Source organism: Mobula hypostoma, chromosome 11, assembly GCF_963921235.1.
Source record: "Mobula hypostoma chromosome 11, sMobHyp1.1, whole genome shotgun sequence".
Lineage (NCBI taxonomy): Eukaryota > Metazoa > Chordata > Chondrichthyes > Myliobatiformes > Myliobatidae > Mobula > Mobula hypostoma.
Window position 1 is genome coordinate 60305799 of NC_086107.1, and position 19977 is coordinate 60325775.

At 41.3% G+C, this 19977-nt stretch overlaps 1 protein-coding gene across 2 annotated transcripts in view; it reads right to left on the reverse strand.

The window, feature by feature from the left end:
• Window positions 1-19977, reverse strand: part of slc25a22a (solute carrier family 25 member 22a) — a 169752-nt gene that overhangs the window by 89273 nt on the left and 60502 nt on the right. For both annotated transcript variants that reach the window (XM_063062156.1, XM_063062157.1), the window contains exon 2: window positions 8396-8535. In XM_063062156.1, coding sequence (XP_062918226.1) covers window positions 8396-8415 — 20 coding nt within the window. In that variant the 5' untranslated portion in view covers window positions 8416-8535. The remainder of the gene's footprint in view (window positions 1-8395; window positions 8536-19977) is intronic.

The following is a 19977-nucleotide window of genomic DNA, read 5'->3' on the forward strand; positions in this document are numbered from 1 at the left end:
AACTTACAATAGACTTGACTCATTTTTGGATAGTGGACAAACCAGTTGAAAATTATCTCTTGGACAGTTCCAGATAAATGATGACTTCAGGAACTTGGCAAGCTAACAATTATTCCTCATTACCATTCTGCACGGTGATCTGACCACACAACAAGAGTGGATGAAAACGGTGGGATTGCCAAATGAGCCTGAAAAAAAAACTTCATTGAAGAAAGTATATAAATAAAAGACAGTGTTTGAAAGGGTGTGGAGACAAAGTAAAGGAACTGGTTTTGTGAGACACAGGCTGACCAAAGAATAATGGTGAATATGGAGAGTTTCTGATGATTTACACCCTACAGTACATTAAGAGCAGTTCAGCACTCCTCAAACTGTCACTGATATGCTTCAAGATAAAGGGTGTTGGCTTTACACGATTAAGTGGTGATGTCAAATGAACTTGCCAGCACATTCTTTTCCAGGATTTCAATATTTCTTTGCCTCACAGGAATAAAGGAAGTTTTAGGTAGAAAAACAATCTCATCTAACCTACATATTTTTGGTAATCACTTCCCAGAGACAAGATTAAAGGCATATTACAAGCTGGTGACTAAAGTATCAAAAAGGCAAATCAGGAAGAATACTTATGCCCAATGAAAAGGATTCTCAGCTTTGTATGCGGCGACATATATACTATGAAATAGATTTTACTTTGAACTTTACTCAGGATAGCAAGATATAGAACTTATAGGTAAGGGGATTGGTTGGCTTAGTGTTGGCATAACACTAATATGGAACTGTAAAATCAAAACTTTTTTTGTCAATATACATAATTTTGTTAAGATATTAACAACACAGTGGATTCCAATTAATTGGGTCATTGGTTAATCAGGGTAGCAGCTTATTTGGGACAACTCTGAAAGAACAAAAACAGATTAAGAAAATGGCTAGGAATCCCTTAGTTTCTTTGGGACACTATGCCACTTAACTGTGACAAGAGACGGTCAGTCTCGTGTATTTGCGTAAGATGCTACACCGTGCTCAGAGCGAACAGTTATGTCAGTTACATGTGCTTGCGCTACGTTCTCCATTTGGACTGACAGATGCTGATTCAAAAAGCAGCGTTTTTTGTTAAACGCAAACACGAGGAATTCTGCAGATGCTGGAAATTCAAGCAACACAGCTCAAACCAGGCAGCATCTCTAGGAAGAGGTACAGTCAGAGTACAGAGAGTACAGTCCTGACGAGGGATCTTGGCCTGAAACGTCAGTCCTGACTAAGGGTCTCGGCCTGAAACGTCGACTGTACCTCTTCCTAGAGATGCTGCCTGGCCTGCTGCATTCACCAGCAACTTTGAGGTGTGTTGCCTGTTTTTTGTTAAAAGTATTTTGAACCCTTGCGACAAAAAGATTTGACACTAGCCAAAAAAAAATCACCATGCTGGACCCAGCTAAATGCCATCCATTTAACACCACTCATTGTCAGCTGCAGAGATAACTGGAGTGCTGAAATCTACAATTGCACACTTGATACATCAGCAAGATAAACTGCAGGAAGGGTGGATAACGCGAGGGATAACAAAGAACATCCCAAAAACTAAAGTGTGAAGATAAGGCTCCAGGTGTTGAAGAGACCCTCAGTCAATGATTTCTCATTGTAACGGGACAAGATGTGCTAATGCAAAAAAACGTCAGAAGAGCTAGGTAAGAAGCTGAGTTGTGAAGATTTTAAAGCAACAGATGGTTGGTTGTCTCAATGGAAATGTTGGCTCCACATTAAAGTCAAGAAAAGACACAGCGAGAAAGGTAGTGCTGATGCCGTAAGTGCAGAAACATGGAATTCTACAAAACTCCCCAACTTGCTTCAAAAATGTTGTGCTGATGATATCTACAATGCCAATGAAACAGTTTTTTAAAAAAAATTCAAGCCACGCTGGACAGTTCCTAATTGCCACTAACACACAACACTATCAGGTTCAAAGAAAGCAATGGATTGCATAACTGTATTGTGTTGTCATGAACTGATAAAAAAAAATTGTTGCTTATTGGGGAAAGCATTAAACTTTGATGCTTTAAAGAGCTAAGAATGTGTAGTTTACCAATTGCGTACTATGTCAGCATATACTCGAATTCCTCTGTCGGTAACTATTACACAGTTTTATAGTACTACAGTAATATTAGTAGTGTTCCAATATGTTCTATATTTCATGAAATTACATTATAGACTACTCAGTTAAAAGGTAGTTTTTTGACCTTTTTTTTAATACCTTTTCAACTATTTCTATGAAACATTGTATAATTGGAACAGCAGCTTAATTGGATCAAAAAGTACTGGTCCCGATCTGTCCCAATTAACAGGAATCCACTGTAATTGAAATTTAGACTTTCAATAATGATCAAACTTCAACCATCCATAAATGAACAAAATATGCCTCCAGTGATAGAGAACTTTGTGAATTTACAAATTACTTCTCTTCTTCCCCATGTTACTTTTGATAAAGAAATATCTAATTTGCCTTTACATGAACTGATGTGAACATGTCTATTGTCTCCAATGGAATCTTTTTCAAAGATCATTTTCTTCTTTTTTCCCAAAGATCAATCACATATTCTCAGATTTCTTCTATCACGTTTTCCAAGCAAGATAGTAACCACATTGCAAGTCCCTGAAATTTCAAAACATGTTGCAACATCAGATGTTGCATCCCATCTCTGACATGATAATATGTTTCACTGACAATGAGTGGCTAAAGTATTTCATTACCCAGCACTAATATACAGCACAAACAAAAGTAATTAGAAAATGCCAAACCCTTTTCCAGGCTGCAGACGTGATGAAACATTGGAGCACACTCAGTAGACTAATTCTGCCTAATTGGTCTAATTCTGCTCCTATATCTTATCATCTCGTACAGAAGAAAAGCTGAAGAAATTCTTCTGTTTAAGACAATCAGGGTATTTTTGCAAACCGACAAAGTGATAGAATACTGGATGCATCAAAATGCTGGTGAATCATGGCAAATTTGCATTTAAGGGACATCTGACGAGGAGGTTTTTTTAAAAAATGAAACAGGGAGAAGTCTTCACTCTAACAGCATGCTCCTGTTAGAGTGAAGAATAAACCTGGCATGACTAGGGAACCCTTGTTCCTGAGTGCTATTAAGGTCCTATGAGGGAGAAAACAGGAGGCCTTCGTCAAGTATAGACGTGAGATCATGTAGATCCCTGCAGGAGGAGCAGGGCACGTCAGATTTCTTTGACAGAAATCTAGTCCTGAAGAAGAGTCTCAGCCTGAAACATCAACGGTTTACTCTTTTTTTTTTAATAGATGCTGCCTGACCTGCTGAGTTCCTCCAGCAGTTTGTGTGTTTTGCTTTGATAGATTAGCTGTAGTGATGACCTTTATTTTTCACATGTACATTGAAACATCCAAACACATAGCGAAATGTGCCATTTTTTATCAACAACCACCACAGTTCAAGAATTGTGCTGGGTCAGCCCACTAGAGTCGCCATGCTTCCAGCACCAACACAGCATTCCCACGACTCAATAGCCTTACCGTAACCTCTTTGGAATGTGTGAGGAAACTGGAGTACCCACGTAGTCACAGGAAGAACATACAAACTACAGCAACAGCTAGCGACCACCAAGATAGTAAAGGAATGGTCTCCAGTGACCTTCGAGGCCTTGAAGGGCTGCTTTGAGGCTACTGACTGGGACATGCTTTGTGAAACTTATGGGGAGGACATTAATGGACTTACTGATTGCATCAATGGCTACATCAACTTCTGTGTGAACTACCATCAAGGACTGTTGACTGTTTTCCTAACAACAAACCACTGGTCACCAGTGATCTAAAGGCTCTTCTCAAGTACAAAAGGAGAGCCTTTAGATCAGGAGACAGGGAGGAATTGAAACACGTGCAGAGGGGGCTAAAGGTGAAGATCATGGTGGTTAAAGAGGAATACAGGGGAGAGCTGGAGAACAAGCTTGGGCAGAGTAGCACACGGGAGGTGTGGAGCGGCATGAAGAACATCACTGGTTTCAATCAGCCTAGCTGTAGAGCCTCAGAATGCGGCCGTGAGTGGGCTAATGAGTTAAACCAATTCTTCAATAGGTTTGACAATTGCCCTACTGTTCTCACTCCCCTCAGCACACCTGCCCAGATGCCGAGGCAACCAATGCTCCCTCAGCACAATGCCTACCCTCCTCACCCCTCCAGTTCAACACAGGCTGCCACTGTCTACATTCCCTCCTTGACCTGCACCTACCATCCACACCTCCACAACTGCTATCGTCCCAATCTTGCCCTCCACCTAACCCCACCTTCCACCAACTCCCCAGTCATCATGGACTCACCTTCACTACTGAGCAGGTGGGAAGGGCTCTGGGGAAATTCAGACACGGCAAAGTATTGGGACCGGATAGTGGGAACCCCAAGGTCCCGAAGGAGTGAGCTACGCAGCTGTGTGGAATTCTCCCGCACACTTCTAATCTGAGTCTCAGCCTGGAACATGTCCTAACTGTCTTGTAAACATCGTGTGTGGTCCCAGTACCCAAGAAGGGCCAAACAAAAGTCCATCTAGTGGCATTAACCTCACACATCATGAAGACCCTAGAGAGGTTGGTCCTGGCTCACCTCTGACCCCTGGTCAGAACAGCCCTGGATCCTCTGCAGTTTGCCTACCCAGAGCACACTGGAGTCAACGATGCTGTCATCTACCTGCTGAACAGAGCCTACTCCCATTTGGATAAGCAGGCCTGCACTATGAGGATTATGTTTTTGATTTCTCAAGTGCATTCAATTCCATACAGCCCTTGTCGCTGGGGGAAAAGCTCTGTTCAATGCAGATTGGCACTTCCACTGTATCCTGGATAATGGACTACCCGACTGGCAGACCACAGCTTGTGCAGCTTCAGAGCCCTGTGTCAGATGTGGCCATAAGCAGCACTGGGGACTGTACTGGCTCCCTTCCCGTTCATCCTGTATACCTTGGACTTTAGATATAACACTGACTCATGTCATCAGCAGAAATTCTCTGATGACTCAGCAATAGTTGGGTGTATAAAGGGAGGACTGGAGGATAAATACCAGGCTCTGGTGGAGGACTTCGTCAAATGGTGCAAGCTGAATCATCTGCAACTCAGCATCAGTGAGACAAAGGAGATGGTGATGGACTTTAGGAAGACAAAGCCTGCACTGGTCCCTGTTACTATTGATGGGTGCACCTGGATGACAGACTTGAGTGGCGTGACCAACACAGAAGCTGTGTACAAGAAGGGCCAGAGTAGCCTCTACTTCCTGAGGAGACTGAAGTCCTTTGGAGTATGCAGGCCTCTCCACATTTTCTACCAATCAGTTGTTACCAGAGAAATCTTCTAATTGTTGGTGTGCTGGGGCAATGGCATCAACACGGGTGACAGCACCAGGCTCAATAAACTGATTAGAAAAGCTGGCACTGTTATAGGAGTCAAACTGGACACAATGGAGACTATGGTAGAACAAAGGACCCCAAGAAAAGTCCTGGCAATTCTGGGCAATGTTTCTCACCTTCTGCAGGCCACCTTGGCTGAATAGAGGAGCACTTTTAGTAATAGATTAAGACAACTGTGCTGCTCCAAAGAGCGCTATATGAGGTAATTCTTACCCTCGGCCATTAGGTTCTATAATGAGTCAATCGATAGCTGGGGAAGTGATGACCCCCTCCTGTTAGTCTGTTTAAAGCAACTTATTTTTTTTACTCTTTCTTACAAACGTTTGTACTTCTAATATTTGTATATCTGTGCACTCGTAATGCTGCTGTGACAATGTAATTTCCTTTGGGATCAATAAAGTGTCTATCTATTTACACACTCCCGACAGAGAGCAGTGGAAATTGAACCCCAAATGGTGATTGCCAGCACAGAAAAGCAATTGCTCTAACCACTACGCCACCATGCTGCCTAAGATTAAGGGGAATCTTAAGAAATTCAATAATTACAGTAAGAGCAAAAAAGATCCCCTGATGAATCAATGGGTTTATCTATGTATGGAGCCATGGGAGACGGGTGAGGTATTCAATACCAATTTCTCATGTGCTGTACATAGAAAACATCATGGAAGTCAAGGATTTCAGAGAAGAGAACAATGATGTCTTGAAACATAACCACATTGCAAATGGGGGTGCTGAAGCTCTTAAAGCACATAAGAGGTGGACAACACCCCTGGGTCTGACCAACTGTATCCAAGCACATTGTAGGAAGCCAACAAAGAGGTACTTGCATTACCTTTAGCCAGAGGTGAGTAATCAATACTGGCATGGTGGAAGGAGTCAGATGATGGAAGTGGAAGGCAGCTGCTCAGAATGAAGGCCTGTGAGAACTGGTATGCTGCAGGGATCGGTGCTGGGTTTAATGTTCCATGTCATCTCAATTATCAATTTGGATGGGTATATACATAATGTGATTACTAAGGATGCAAATGACACAAAATAAAAAAACAAAAACAGTAAAGAAAGCTATAAGGGTAAAGCAGGTTCTAGATCAACATGGAAAGGGGGCCGAGGAAGAGCAGATGGAATTTAACTTGGACAGGTGCAAAGTGTTACACTTTAGCAAGTTAAACCTGGGGAGAGCTTACACAGCGAATGGCAAAGCTCGAGAGCAGGGGTTCCCAACACCTTTTTTATGTCATGGATCAATACCATAAAGCAAGGTTGTCATGGACCCCAGGTTGGGAACTCCTGTTCTAGAGTGTTCTACTTTTCCCTAGAAGACACAACACAGGTAAACAGGGTAGTAGAAGCAGTATCTGACATGTCTGCCTTCATTGATCGAAACATTGAGTAGGGATGTTGTGCTCCAACCCTATAAGAGGTGGTAAGATCACACTTGGAGTATTGTGTGCAGTTCTGGCCAACTCCCAATAGGAAGGATGACGTTAAACTAAAAAGGGTGCAGAGAGGATTTATAAGCATGGTACGGAGTCGGGATAAGTTATAAAGAGAGACTGGAAAGCTAGGGCTTTTCCTTAAGAATGTAGGAGGAATGGAACACAATCATCATCATTATGTGCCCTTTCATATGATTTACGATGATTGTTCCTGGCAAATTTTTCTACAGAAGTGGTTTGACACTGACTTCTTCTGGGCAGTATCTTTACAAGATGGGTGGGGGAGGAGGGAACCTCAACTCAGACCATGAGAGGCCTGCGTCGGGCATTTTTATGCCTTACAAGGCATAAGATGGGTGACTGCAGCCATTATCAATACTCTGCAGAGACTGTCTGCCTGGCGTCAGTGGTCACATATCCAGGACTTGTGATATAAACCAGCTACTCAAGCAACCATCCACCACCTGCTCCCATGGTTTCACATGACCCTGATCCTGGCTAAGCAGGTGCTACACCTTGCCCAAGCAGGCTAGCAGAGGGAAGCAGTGCCTTGCACCTCCTTTGTTAGAAACGTATCTCCATCCCATCACCCAAAAGAGGAATGCAGGAATGAACTTACAGAGGTATATAAAATCATGAGGGGCGGAGATAAAGTGAATGGTCACCATCTTTTTCCCAGGATAGGGGAGTCCAAAAGTAGAGGGCACAGATTTAATTGAGGGGCAGAAATGTAAAGGGGTTTTGAGGGGCAACTTTTCCACACAGTGTGCTGGTTTTGTGGAATGAGCTGCCAGAAGAGGGAGTAGAGGAGGCTACAATTACAATATTTAAAAGGTACTTGGACAGGTACGTGGATAGGAAAGGGTTAGAAGGATGAACAGGACAAATTCAGAACCAATGGGCCTGTATCTGAGCTGTATAACTCTACACTCTAAATATCCATGAGTAAACACGAATACTTATCAGCTCAGTTTGCATACGAGAATTGGCATGAGTACTATACTAAGAATACCCCATACTGAGGAAAGTTGTTTTGGAAGAGAGGAAAACAGAAATATGAAAAAGACATTATTACAGAGAATAAAACCATATTTTACAGACAGGATGCAAGGATAGTGTTACATTTTGTAACTCCAAAAGATAAAACTAATTGAAAGGAAACATGGAGCCTGAATGCATGTCTTAGTTCCATCTTTACTTGAAATGAGCGCGCACGGATGCAGTGGTGCCACGATGGTGTATGCCATTCTTGTACTTTGACGTGTAACCCGTAATGAATTATTAAAATACACAAGTTTAACCAAATAATACATTTACAATATTACTCAAATATTACTGAAACATAACAGAAACATTGACTGTTTATTCCCATCCATAGATGCTGCCTGACCTGCTTAGCTCCTCTAGGACATTGTGTGTATTGCTTAATTCTGAATTCAGATGGAGTTTAGCAAGAGTACTGTTTGTAAACAGAAACTCACAATACATGATAGCAATTCTATAGCAAAACGTCAGCAAATGGTGAAAATAACTTTAGTGCAAATACCTGATTTGTTTTTCAGCCATTTAATTCAATACCCTGGTCTTCTGTGAAATAAAAATATTCTTCAGCTTGACGTTAAATTCTCAAAGTTCTGGAGATTTGTGCAGTCACGCAGAGAGTGGATGTTATCTAAACTCAGTCACCTGCAAACAGAATGGAGCTAAATCAGAACCTTATGTAAACACCTATTGTACACAACCTTCTGAATGTAAAATGTTGCACCTTGCACATTCTCTGTGGAGTGTGTACCAAGTTATAGTATATATTGCTTGTAAACAGAAACTCTCACTATATGATGGAAATGCACTCTGAATCTACTTCCGATCACATGCCACTTTCATTGGACAGTATCCTGATTGCCAGCTGGCCCATGGTGCGGTACACTGCTTTGTAAAGACTGAAAACAAAGGGGGAATGTATTGTTATTCTTTGTCCATCACATGTTTTACAAGGTTTGCCAATTAAACAAGCTCAGAATCTGAATCAGGTTTAATATCACCAGCAGAGAAAATCTGCAGATGCTGGAAATCCAAACTAAACACACACAAAAAAGCTTGTGTGCATTGCTTAATATCATTGGCATATGTTGAGAAATTTGTTGTCTTTGTGGCAGCAGTACAATGCAATACATGATAACAGGAAAAAACATGACTTACAGTTAGTATATACTGTATAGGTGCAAAGGGAGGAAACAAACAGTATTTTTCCTTTTGAAACTGGGTAAATACAACAACAGGACTAATAGAAAGAGGACTCCTTCCTAAATGCTATGTACCGTTAATTGAAACTTGTTATTGCCCAACTATACATAGGAGGGGTGATTGATAAGTTCATGGCCTTGAGGTAGAAGAAACCTAGCATAATTTATTTTTCAACATAGTCCCCTCCTACATGTACACACTTAGTCCAGGGGTCGTAGAACATACGTATCCCTCCTTTGTAGAAGTGGTCCACAGCAGGGGTGATTGATAAGTTTGTGGCCTAAGGTAGAAGGAGATGAGTTATTAACTTCAAACTTTCTGCATTATTACTCAAAGATTTGAACTGCAAGTGCATGTAACGAGAGCATCCTGGACCTCCAGGTGGTCCACAGCAGGGGTGATTGATATGTTCATGGCCTAAGGTAGAAGGAGATGAATTAAAACGCTCTTGCTAGATGCACATGCAGTTCAACTCTTTGAGTGAAAATGCAGGAAGTTTGAAGTTAATAATTCATCTCCTTTTACCTTAGGCGACAAACTTATCAATCACCCCTGCTGTGGACCACTTCTGGAGGTCCAAGACGCCGACTTCTACAAAGAAGGGATCCGTATGCTCCACGACTGCTGGACGAAGTGTGTAAATGTAGGAAAAATAAATATAAACAACAGGAATTCTGCAGATGCTGGAAATTCAAGCAACATACATCAAAGTTGCTGGTGAACGCAGCAGGCCAGGCAGCATCTATAGGAAGAGGCGCAGTCGACGTTTCAGGCCGAGACCCTTCGTCAGGACTAACTGAAGGAAGAGTGAGTAAGGGATTATAAAAATAAAAAATAAATATGCTAGGTTTTCTAAAATTGACTCCTTCTACCCGTGACTCCTTGTCACGAACTTATCAATCACCCCTTGTATAAGAGGCAAACAAGATTTGTTTAAATACAAATGTTACAGCTACGTGGTCACTCCATAAAGATACAGAGACCATTCCCCTAACGAACCATGATTTCTCTGGAATGTCACTCCTGTAAGTGACAGTACAGATGATCATCTGCAGATTTTCTCGTGTTTGTGATAAATTGGGAAACTTTGCACCAGGACTGTGATATTTAAATAGAGGACAACAAACCAAAATATGGGGGAGGCACGGTAGCATAGCCGTTATCACACTGCAGTACAACACCAATAACCTGGGTTCAATTCCCACTGCTGCGGGCTTGTTGGGACGGATGGGCCTGTTACTGTGCTGTATATCTAAATAACTGAATGAATGAATGTATATATATAGATAAATAAATAGATTGGGGGAAAAAGAATACATAGATAAATAGGACGAAGAATGTACAGGCAGGAGGTAACAATTACAATTCCCAAACACAAGCAACCGAGTTTAGATTTTAATCCCAAACTACCAAGATTCTAAAAAACACATTTAGTAATGGAACCTGAATGTTCAGTGATCACAGAAATTAGGAATTAGTACTGGCTGGAAATTGCAGTGCAGCTCACTAAAAGATGTTGGAATGGTATTATTGGAGTTGAACAATTAACAGTTGGTCACTGTCCCACCAATCTTTAGGTATTTGTATTTCTGAGTTCAAGAAATAGATATGCTGTCCAATACTCCTTTCCCAATGCTGGGCTCAGGAAATGGTCAGCTACAGACCCAGTTAGCATGATGGGAAAACAGTAGGGCTTACCATCACTCAAGGACTCATACATGACACAGCCAGGGGCAGAAAACTTAGGAAAGGAGCTCTGGCACTTACTAGGATAGGCGTGGAAATCTGGATGGCACTTCTTGCAAGGCAAGGAGATGTTGGTGGTGGTGGTGCTGAGGGTATCATATCCATTACAGTTTGGGAGGCTGGTTGTGCAATGGGAAGGAGTCAGTGAAATGAAGGATGGTAGTGTGCAAATATTCTACCAAATATTCTACCAAATGCTGTTGCAGGATTAAGACCACTTTGTCCAGGAAGTGCCCAACAATCTACAGTCTTAGAACAACACAGTTATGTTCTACATGTAATGCTCTTAAAAAGCAGCATTCCACACAGGATGAAGTTTCTCTGTGAATTTACTTGATGGAAGTGTATCAGGATTGGAAGCACAACCTGCAACAGGAAATGTCCAAGCCTATTCCACAACTGACATGTTCTGATCTGAATACTACTGCAAATACTATCTACCCAGGTTAACAGTTTCAAATTGATCCAACTCAGCATAATATAATTTGTTTACACACAACCTCCATTACACTGAGCAATGCCGATTTGATATGGCTGTCATCAATATAGAATGATACTATATAAACAAAGTACTTGAATACTGATGTGCAAAAAGGGATTATCCACTAATGTTGTCTCATCCAAGACTGTCAACAATTAGTACTGAAGTACAAAACCAACTGCAGGATGTGCAGAATTTGAATACAGTGTCCATAGAAGTTGGGGTGTGTAAAAGTGTGATGAGGCTGTCAGCAAAAAAACTTGTTTACTTATATTTTTGGCAAATAGTCTCTCAACTTTTCCAGTCTGGCTCTCAAGTGACTTTAATACAAGGAATCATGGGTATTTATAGCACTGGAGGTAGCTATTGTGTCCACACTAGCCTAGAAACACCTACTTAGGATATTCTGTGCAGGATCATCTCAATTCTCAAATCTTGGTCCATTGCCCCATTGGTTATGGAACTTTATATACTCATCTAGGTACCTTCTAAATGTGCCAATGAGCTCTGTCTCTGCCACTCCTTCCCTTCACCATGGTGTACCATAGCTGCACAGTGCCACACACAAAATGCACTACAGTTACTGTTGAAACATCCCAAATTTGGCACCCCAAAGACAACAAGGATAATAGAAGCATGCACACACCACTACTTGCAGGTTCCCTTCCAAAGAACATAACAACCCATCTTGAAAATGTACTGCCAGTCCGTCAATATTGCTAGGCCTAAATCTTGGAACTCCCAGTGGCAAATGCACTTTCACAGGGATTACAGCAGATCAAAGCAGCAGCTGACCACACACTCACAGAACTTTGCAAAAAAGTGAAAGAAAAAGAATCCAATCTACAAGAATTTAATGCCGACATTACTTAGAACTAAATTTTTCATAACCTCATCGTAACAAGGACAAAGACAATTACGGAGATTATCCACTTAAAAACTGCTCGATTTCAACAAAAGATATGCAATTACAAAACTGAATATCTGAAAGAATGAATCACTCTTCTGTGCAAGCTTGTTTGAGTCAATGATTAGACTTTTCATTTATGATCTAAATAGAAATTCATCTTGAGCTGAAGAATAATTAGCTATCATGTGAATGCCAACAAAGCAGCAGATTGTAAGGTAGTTGAGCCAAAGGAAATTAATGGGCACAATAGAACTTTAAAGAAATAATGGAAAAAAATATTAAAGTTTCCAACAAAATGACAAACTGCCAAAATTCTTAACACCACTCTTACACTATGTTCAAAGAATTTGGTATATACCATTTTATATCTACTAAGGCTCAAAGAACAAGCTGTAAAATATAGGACTACACAGAGAAACAACTAGAAAGGGAAAAGCTGGAGGATTCAAATCAAATCTATCCTCAATAATTTGTCATTATGCTAATTTTGATTCCTAACATCTTCTCTGTTAATGTTATGCTAATTCAGCATATTAACAGTCATGAAATACACAAGAGCAATAAGACATGGAAGCAGAATTAGGGCATTCAGCCCATCGAGTCTGCTCCACTATTCCATCATGGCTGTTCTATTATCACTCTCACCCCACTCTCTTGCCTTCTCTCTGTAATTTTTGACACCCTGATTAATTAAGGATTCACAAGCCTCTGCTATAAATATACTCAATGACTTGGCATTCACAGCTGCCTGTGACAATGAAGTCCACAGATTCACTATTGTCTGGCGAGAGAAATTCCTCATCTCTGTTCAAAATGGATGTCCCTCTCTTCTGAGGCTGTGCTCTCTGGTCCTAGATTCACCCACTGTAGGAAATATCCTCTCCACATCTGCTCTATCTAGGCCATTCAATATTTGATAGGTTTAAATGAGATCCCTCCTCACTCTTCTAAACTTCAGCAAATACAGGCCCAGAGCCATCAAATGCTCTTCATATATTAACCCCTTCATTCTTGGGATAATTCTTGTGACACTTCTCTCCCCCCAATGCCAGCACATCTTTTCTTTGATAAGGGGTCCAAAACTACTCACAGTACTCCAAGTGCCATCTGACCAATGCCTTATAAGGCCTCAACACTACATCCTTGCTGTAATATTCTAGTCCTCTCAAAATGAATGCTAGCATTGCATTTGCCTTCCTTGCCACTGACTCAACCCGCAAGTTAACCTTTAGGAATTCCTACACGAGGACTCCCAAGTCCCTTTGCACCTCTGATTTTTGAATTTGCTTCCCATTTAGAAAATCGAATATGCTTTTATTCCTTCTACCAAAGTGCATGACCGTACACTTCCTGACACCGTATACCATCTGCCACATCTTTGCCCATTCTCCCAATCCTCAGTCCTTCTGCAGGCTTCCTGCTTCCTCAACACTACTTGCCCCTCTACCTATCTTTACATCGTCTGCAAAATTGGCCACAGAGCCATCAGTTCTGTCATCCAAATCATTGACATATGACATGAAAAGAAGTGGTTCCAACACAGACCCCTGTGGAATACTCAACAGCCAACCCAGAAAAGGCCCCCTCTATTTCCACTCTCTGCCTATTGCCAATCAGTCAGTCTTCTATCCATGCTAGTATCTTTCCTGTAATACCATGGGCTCATATCTTGTTAAGCAGCCTCACGCATGGCACCTTGTTATATGCCTTCTGACAATCCAAGTAAACAACATCCACTGACTCTCCTTTGTTTATCCTGCCTGTTATTTCCTCAATGAATTCCAACAGATTTGACAGGAAATTATTCCCTTTAAGGAAGCCATGCTGACTTTGGCTTATTTTATCCTGTTCCTCCAAGTAACCCCAAAACATCATCCTTAATAATGGGCTCCTAACATCTTCTCAACCACTGCAGTCAGGCCAACTGCCCTATCATTTCCCGTCTTCTGCTTCCTTCCATTCTTAAAGAGTGGAGTGACATTTGCAATTTTCCAAGTCCTCTGGAACCATTCCAGAATCTAATGATGCTTGAAAGATCATTACTAATGCCTCCACAATTTCTTCAGCTACCTGGGCCGTAGTTCATCTTGTCTAGTAATAGCTACAACACTTGCTTCTGCCCTCTGACACTTCTGAATTTCTGGCATACTGCCGATGGCTTCTATAGTGAAGGAAAGGAAAGGTACGTCGCACCTGGAGTTTCTCTGGTTAGCGGACGATTTCCCTCCACGCCCCTCTGACGTAGTGGGGAACTGGAACTACGTACGAGGCAAGTTACAGCTGTGGTTTGCCATTGCCTTCTGCCGGGTGAGTTTCCAAACAGGTCACCAGCTCGTAACCCAGCATGGATGGAAAGTGTGCAGGGAAGCAGCTGGAACTGGATTCGAACTCGGGACCTTTCGCCTCGAAGTGCAACATTGATGCCATTACGCCACCAGCCAGGTCCTATAGTGAAGACTGATGCAAAATACTTTGTATGTTCATCCACCATTTCTTTGCCCCCCAAAACTAGCTCTCCTATGTCATTTTCCAGTGGTCCGATATCCATTCTTGCCTCTCTTTTACTCTTCATATATTTGCAAACACATTTGCTATGCGCTTCTATATTATTGGCTAGCTTACCTTCATATTGCATCTTTCCAGTTATTGTTTTCTCATTTGCCTTCTTTTGTTTTTTATAAGCTTCTCAATCCTCTAACTTTGCACTGATTTTTGCTATATTAAATGCCATCTCTTTTGATTTGATACTGCCTCTTACTTCCCTTATTTGCCACGGTTGGCTCATCCTCCTTTTAGAGTACTTCATCTTTGGGATGTATCTATCCTACACCTTCCAAATTGCTCCCCAAAAACTTCAGCTATTGTTCTACCGTCATCTCTGCTGGTATCTCCTTACAATCAACCTTGGCTAGCTCCTTTCATAGGTCTCTGTAATTCCCTTTACTCCACTGTAACATTGACTTAGACTTTACCTTCTCCCTCTCAAACTACATGGTGAATTCTATCGTATAATGATCACTGTCTCCTAAGGATTCCTTTACCTTAAACTCCGTAAACAAATCTGCTGCGTTACATAACACCCAATCCAGAATTGCCTTTCACCTAATGGGCTCGAACACAAGTTACTCTAAAAAGCTATCTCGTAGGCATTCTACAAATTCCGTTTCTTGGAATCAAGCACCAACCGGATTTTCCCAATCTACCTGCATATTGAAATCCCCCATGATTATCACAACATTGTCCATCTTACATGCTTTCTCTATCACCCTATTGTAATTTGTACCCCATATCCTGACTACTATTTGGAGGCCCATATATGACACCCATCAAGAACATTTTACCCTTGCAGTTTCTTAACTCTCTCTGGCTATCCATCCCATAGGATGATGATGGTTCCTTTCAGTCAGTTAGTGGGGTGGTACCCCACTCCTTAGAAAGGAACAGCATGTGTGTGAGTGGATTTTAGGTGAGTAGGGGGTTGCACAGGTCCAGACCCACCCTCTCAACATCCCCTCCCGGATCCAGCGGCATGGTGGGGTCCAAGACGGCTGGGGGACCTTCTGTTGCAGTGAATAGCCAGACCAAGCTTCGATGCAAGGGATGCCCTTTCCGCGCCTCACAGCATGTGTTTGCTAGATGGCCGTTGACCCTACAAGAGGGTTCATCCACCCTTTAATTCTACCCCCAAGGATTCAACATGGTCTGATCCTATGTCACCTCTAAGGATTTGATTTCATTTTTTTTTAAACCAACAGAGCCACCCCGACTACTCTGTCTACCTGCTGGTCTTTTTGATACAAGGTGAATCCTTGGATGTCACACTCCCAACTATGATCTTCTTTCAGCAGCAATTCAGTGATGCCCACAATGTCGTACATGCCAATCTCTAATTGTATTGCAAGATCACCTATCTTATTTCATAATTGTAGTGTATTCAAATATAACACGTTTCAATCCTATAATCATGCTTTTTGATTTTGCCCCCATGGTTATACTTCCACTTAGCTCACTGACTGTAATTTTGTACTATTAACTACTAGTCCTTTCTCATAGCCTCATTACACACTGCATCGACTTGTATACCAACTGCCCCATCCTCAGCCCTATCACTCCGGTTCCCATCCCCCTGCTAACTTAGTTTAAACTCTCACCAACAGCTTTAGCAAATATGCCCGCAAGGATATTGATCCCCTTCAGGTTCAAATGTAACCCGTTCTTTTTGTACAGGTCATACTTTCCCCAGAAGAGATCTCAATGATGCAGAAACCTGAAACTCTACACCCTACAACAATTTCTCAGCCACGCAAGCATCTGTTAGAACATCTTATTCTTGTCCTCATAGCACTGAAACCCAGCTGTAATTGATGCTAATGATACAACTGCAGTCATTCAAAATCATTTAACTGAGAAAAACAGCCAGCACTCCAGGACAATGACATTACCGGGCTGTTGCTTAACAATGCTCTATCAAACATGGGGAAATAGATCATTCATTCTATATGAGAACTGTGAACTGTATGCTATACACCACTTCATGCTGAATTTGGTTTCTTATTTCAATTGCAATTTGGAGCAGTTTTTTAAAAAGTTTCTTCATGAATCGGGAAGCCTCACGATTAAATAAAACTTTGCAACTTCATGCAACTGAAGTAAAAAGCTATTACATTTGATTTATGGAGATCTACAAAGAGTGATTGGCAATAAGCCAGAGGCAACAAAGCAAAAAAAAACACTGGAACTAGCAGATTTGAATCCCATCTATTCAAACATTTATACTGCAGCTTTAAAAGAGCCTACTTGCCCCAAAGGTTAGTATCCTATGATAATATGGCATATCATTTTTATTGGGGAAGCAATATAAGGGAGGATGTTTTTACTGAAATTGGATAATTTCCAATGCACACTTGGGTGCTGCCTGCAGAATTTCACTGATCAGACCTTACTTTACAAACTGGACACATTCTGTCAACTTTCCAAGCACAAGGCAGACTCATCGTACATTTTCTGTAAAGGATCATCTGACATTGGGCATTTTGTAGGGGAAAGAAACAAAAAGCGCTATTTTAAAGCTCACTGCGTCAAAAACTCAGTGTGGGCCACAGTGGAGGGCTGCCAGCTCTCTGCCAGCTTTGCGGTGCAACCATCTGCTTGTTTGCTGATGTGTGGAATCTGAGATGGACTGTGCTCATTCTGTTCTTTCCTGGGAAGGTACAGCTTGCTTTCAATGCCACCTCCTCCTGCTCACAGTCCACTAACCTACCTTATGGTCAGAAATGGGCATCAGAGATGAGAAACTCATTAAGGGCAAGAGAAGAACCCACTCCAGCTATATCTATCTCAGTAATTGCACAAGCATTCAGTTTGATCACAGGGAAAAAATAAACTCTATGCCCACCTAAGTATGTCTGATGGATGTATGCAGGTTGTACTGCTTTTACACTGGAATGAAGAACACCATCTAGCTTTTAGAGTTTACGCTTATTGCACTGCAGCTTACCAGCAGTTCAACACAGTAAAAGATACACCCAGATCTTACAACTGGCAGCAACATTAGTTTGTTTTATCATTGCATGTCACCACTATGGGAAGAGTTGTTGGGAAGAAAAGTGGTCATTATACTTTCTCTTAGAAGGATTAACCCTCAATAATAATGATCATAATACAGAGAGAATCTGTATTTACTAGCAAGTACCTTTATTGGCTCAGGTCACAAGCACATGATTTTACATAACAGGATACATGGGGACACATCTACTAACTTTCCTTGACCCTCCATGAACAGTCAAAAGATGAGAAAAGGTAATCACTGGGAAAAGGAAGAGTCTACACTAGCCAGGCATTCCTAGCAGTCCCAATATGATCAACATGTGGGATCCTCCACATCCACGATGGTTGGTCTCTGGACAGTTGTCGCTGCCTGTGCTCCCAAAATCCTCATTCTTATCCTTTTCCTTATCCGATCAGTCTACAATGTTTTAATTTCTATGGCTCAAGGTTATCTGATCTGTGTCAAATTTTCACCGGATGTGGCCCAGGACTACAAGCAGTATTGCTTTAAGATTCTCCCTTCAGCCTTGTGCCTGAGGCAATTTCTTTTGCTCCGTCCACTCAGACTGGTTCTTACTACTCTCAGCAGGCCACCCAAATGATGGGCACAGCTGGCCAGATCACAAGCTGCCCCTTCTGCAAAACTGCCATTTTACCAAATAAACAGCTTCTTATCTGAGAATGTTGCCAGGTTTAGCAGATCACTAGGACGAAACTCCTTATGTCTAAATTCAACTGTTCTGATTAAGTTATCCCGGAGCAAGGATCAATTCATCAAGCAGTTCACAAAATGACAGCTACAAAGACAGTCTCAGAAAATGGTAGCCCCCTTTCCTACGATCACATGCTGTTGTGCAGTTAATACTTCAGTAATATTGCACACAGAGTTTGATTAAACACTCTTATTTTATTTGCATAAAGCATTGACGGTTATATGTAAAAGTACGTAAATGGGGTATGTCATCACACCATCACGTGTGCTGCTCGCTTAAAGTACAACTATCCCAGTCTCTCATTTCAAACTCCCCACCTTTTCTTTTAAATTAGTTTTATGTTTTGAAAGTACAAAATGTAGCCAAGGCAACAAGCAAGTTTTAAACAAACTCAAGACAACTACTTTCCTATTGAAGCACATCAAAAAATGGTTGAGTTCTTTTTTAAAAAGGGGCAGTACATTTTTTCCCCCCTTCAGAGCAATATGCTTTCTTTGCAACAGGAAAGGCAACAAGTCGGGGGAAAAGAAACAGAAGAATTCATGGGTTCATAAACAGTGAATACTGGGTGATGACAATCATTTTTAAAAAGGCAGCATCGGAAAGATTGACACATATAACTGATTCAAGTATACTGAACTAATTGATTAGCTTTTTGAGGCAAGTGAAATAGCCAATGAGAAGTACCAGTGTTGCTGGCTGTATTATGTTTAAAGGCCTACTGTTTGCTTAGAAATTTTGACTGCTCCAACCAAACTAGACAAAATGAACTTGGCTGATATCGTGAAAGTAATGCAGGAACATTTAGAAACCAAAGCATTGTTGATTGCAGAACACATTATATTTCATAAGCGGTTAAAAAAAAGGGGGAATCCATTTTAGCGTACATGGCTGAATTATAGAGATTGTATGAGCATTGTCAATTCAATGATGGGCTTAGTGATGCACTGAGAGATTGTTTCATTTGTGGAACCTTACAAGAAAGTATTCAAAAATTGCTACTAATTGAAGCACAACTTACGTTTAAAAGAGCAGTTGAAATAGCCGTATCAAGGGAAACAGCAGACAGAGATTCAGCTGAGCTGCAGTCAAGAATGAAATTGAGCGTGAACAGAACTGCAACATTCCAACAGAAACCTGCCTGGCCAAACAAATTGTATTACCAGTGTGGCAAGGAGACCAAAGCAGGTTTAAGGGCAAAACTCACAGAAAATGCAACGTAATAGGACACATACAAAGAGCATATTGGGCAGACAAAAATAAATGAACTGCACAGGGAAGAGAAAAGGCTAAAGAGTCAAACTGCAGCTTCAAAAAGAACACTAATCTGCATACTCTTGATGAAAATTCTGATAATGATAAGAGTGACACAAGACTGAGTTGCCTTGAGCTTTATGATATGAAAATTAACCAGAGGCAAGCAATATGGCTTATACTAAAAGTGAACTGCAAATTAACTAAAATGGAATTTGTCACGAGCTCAGTCA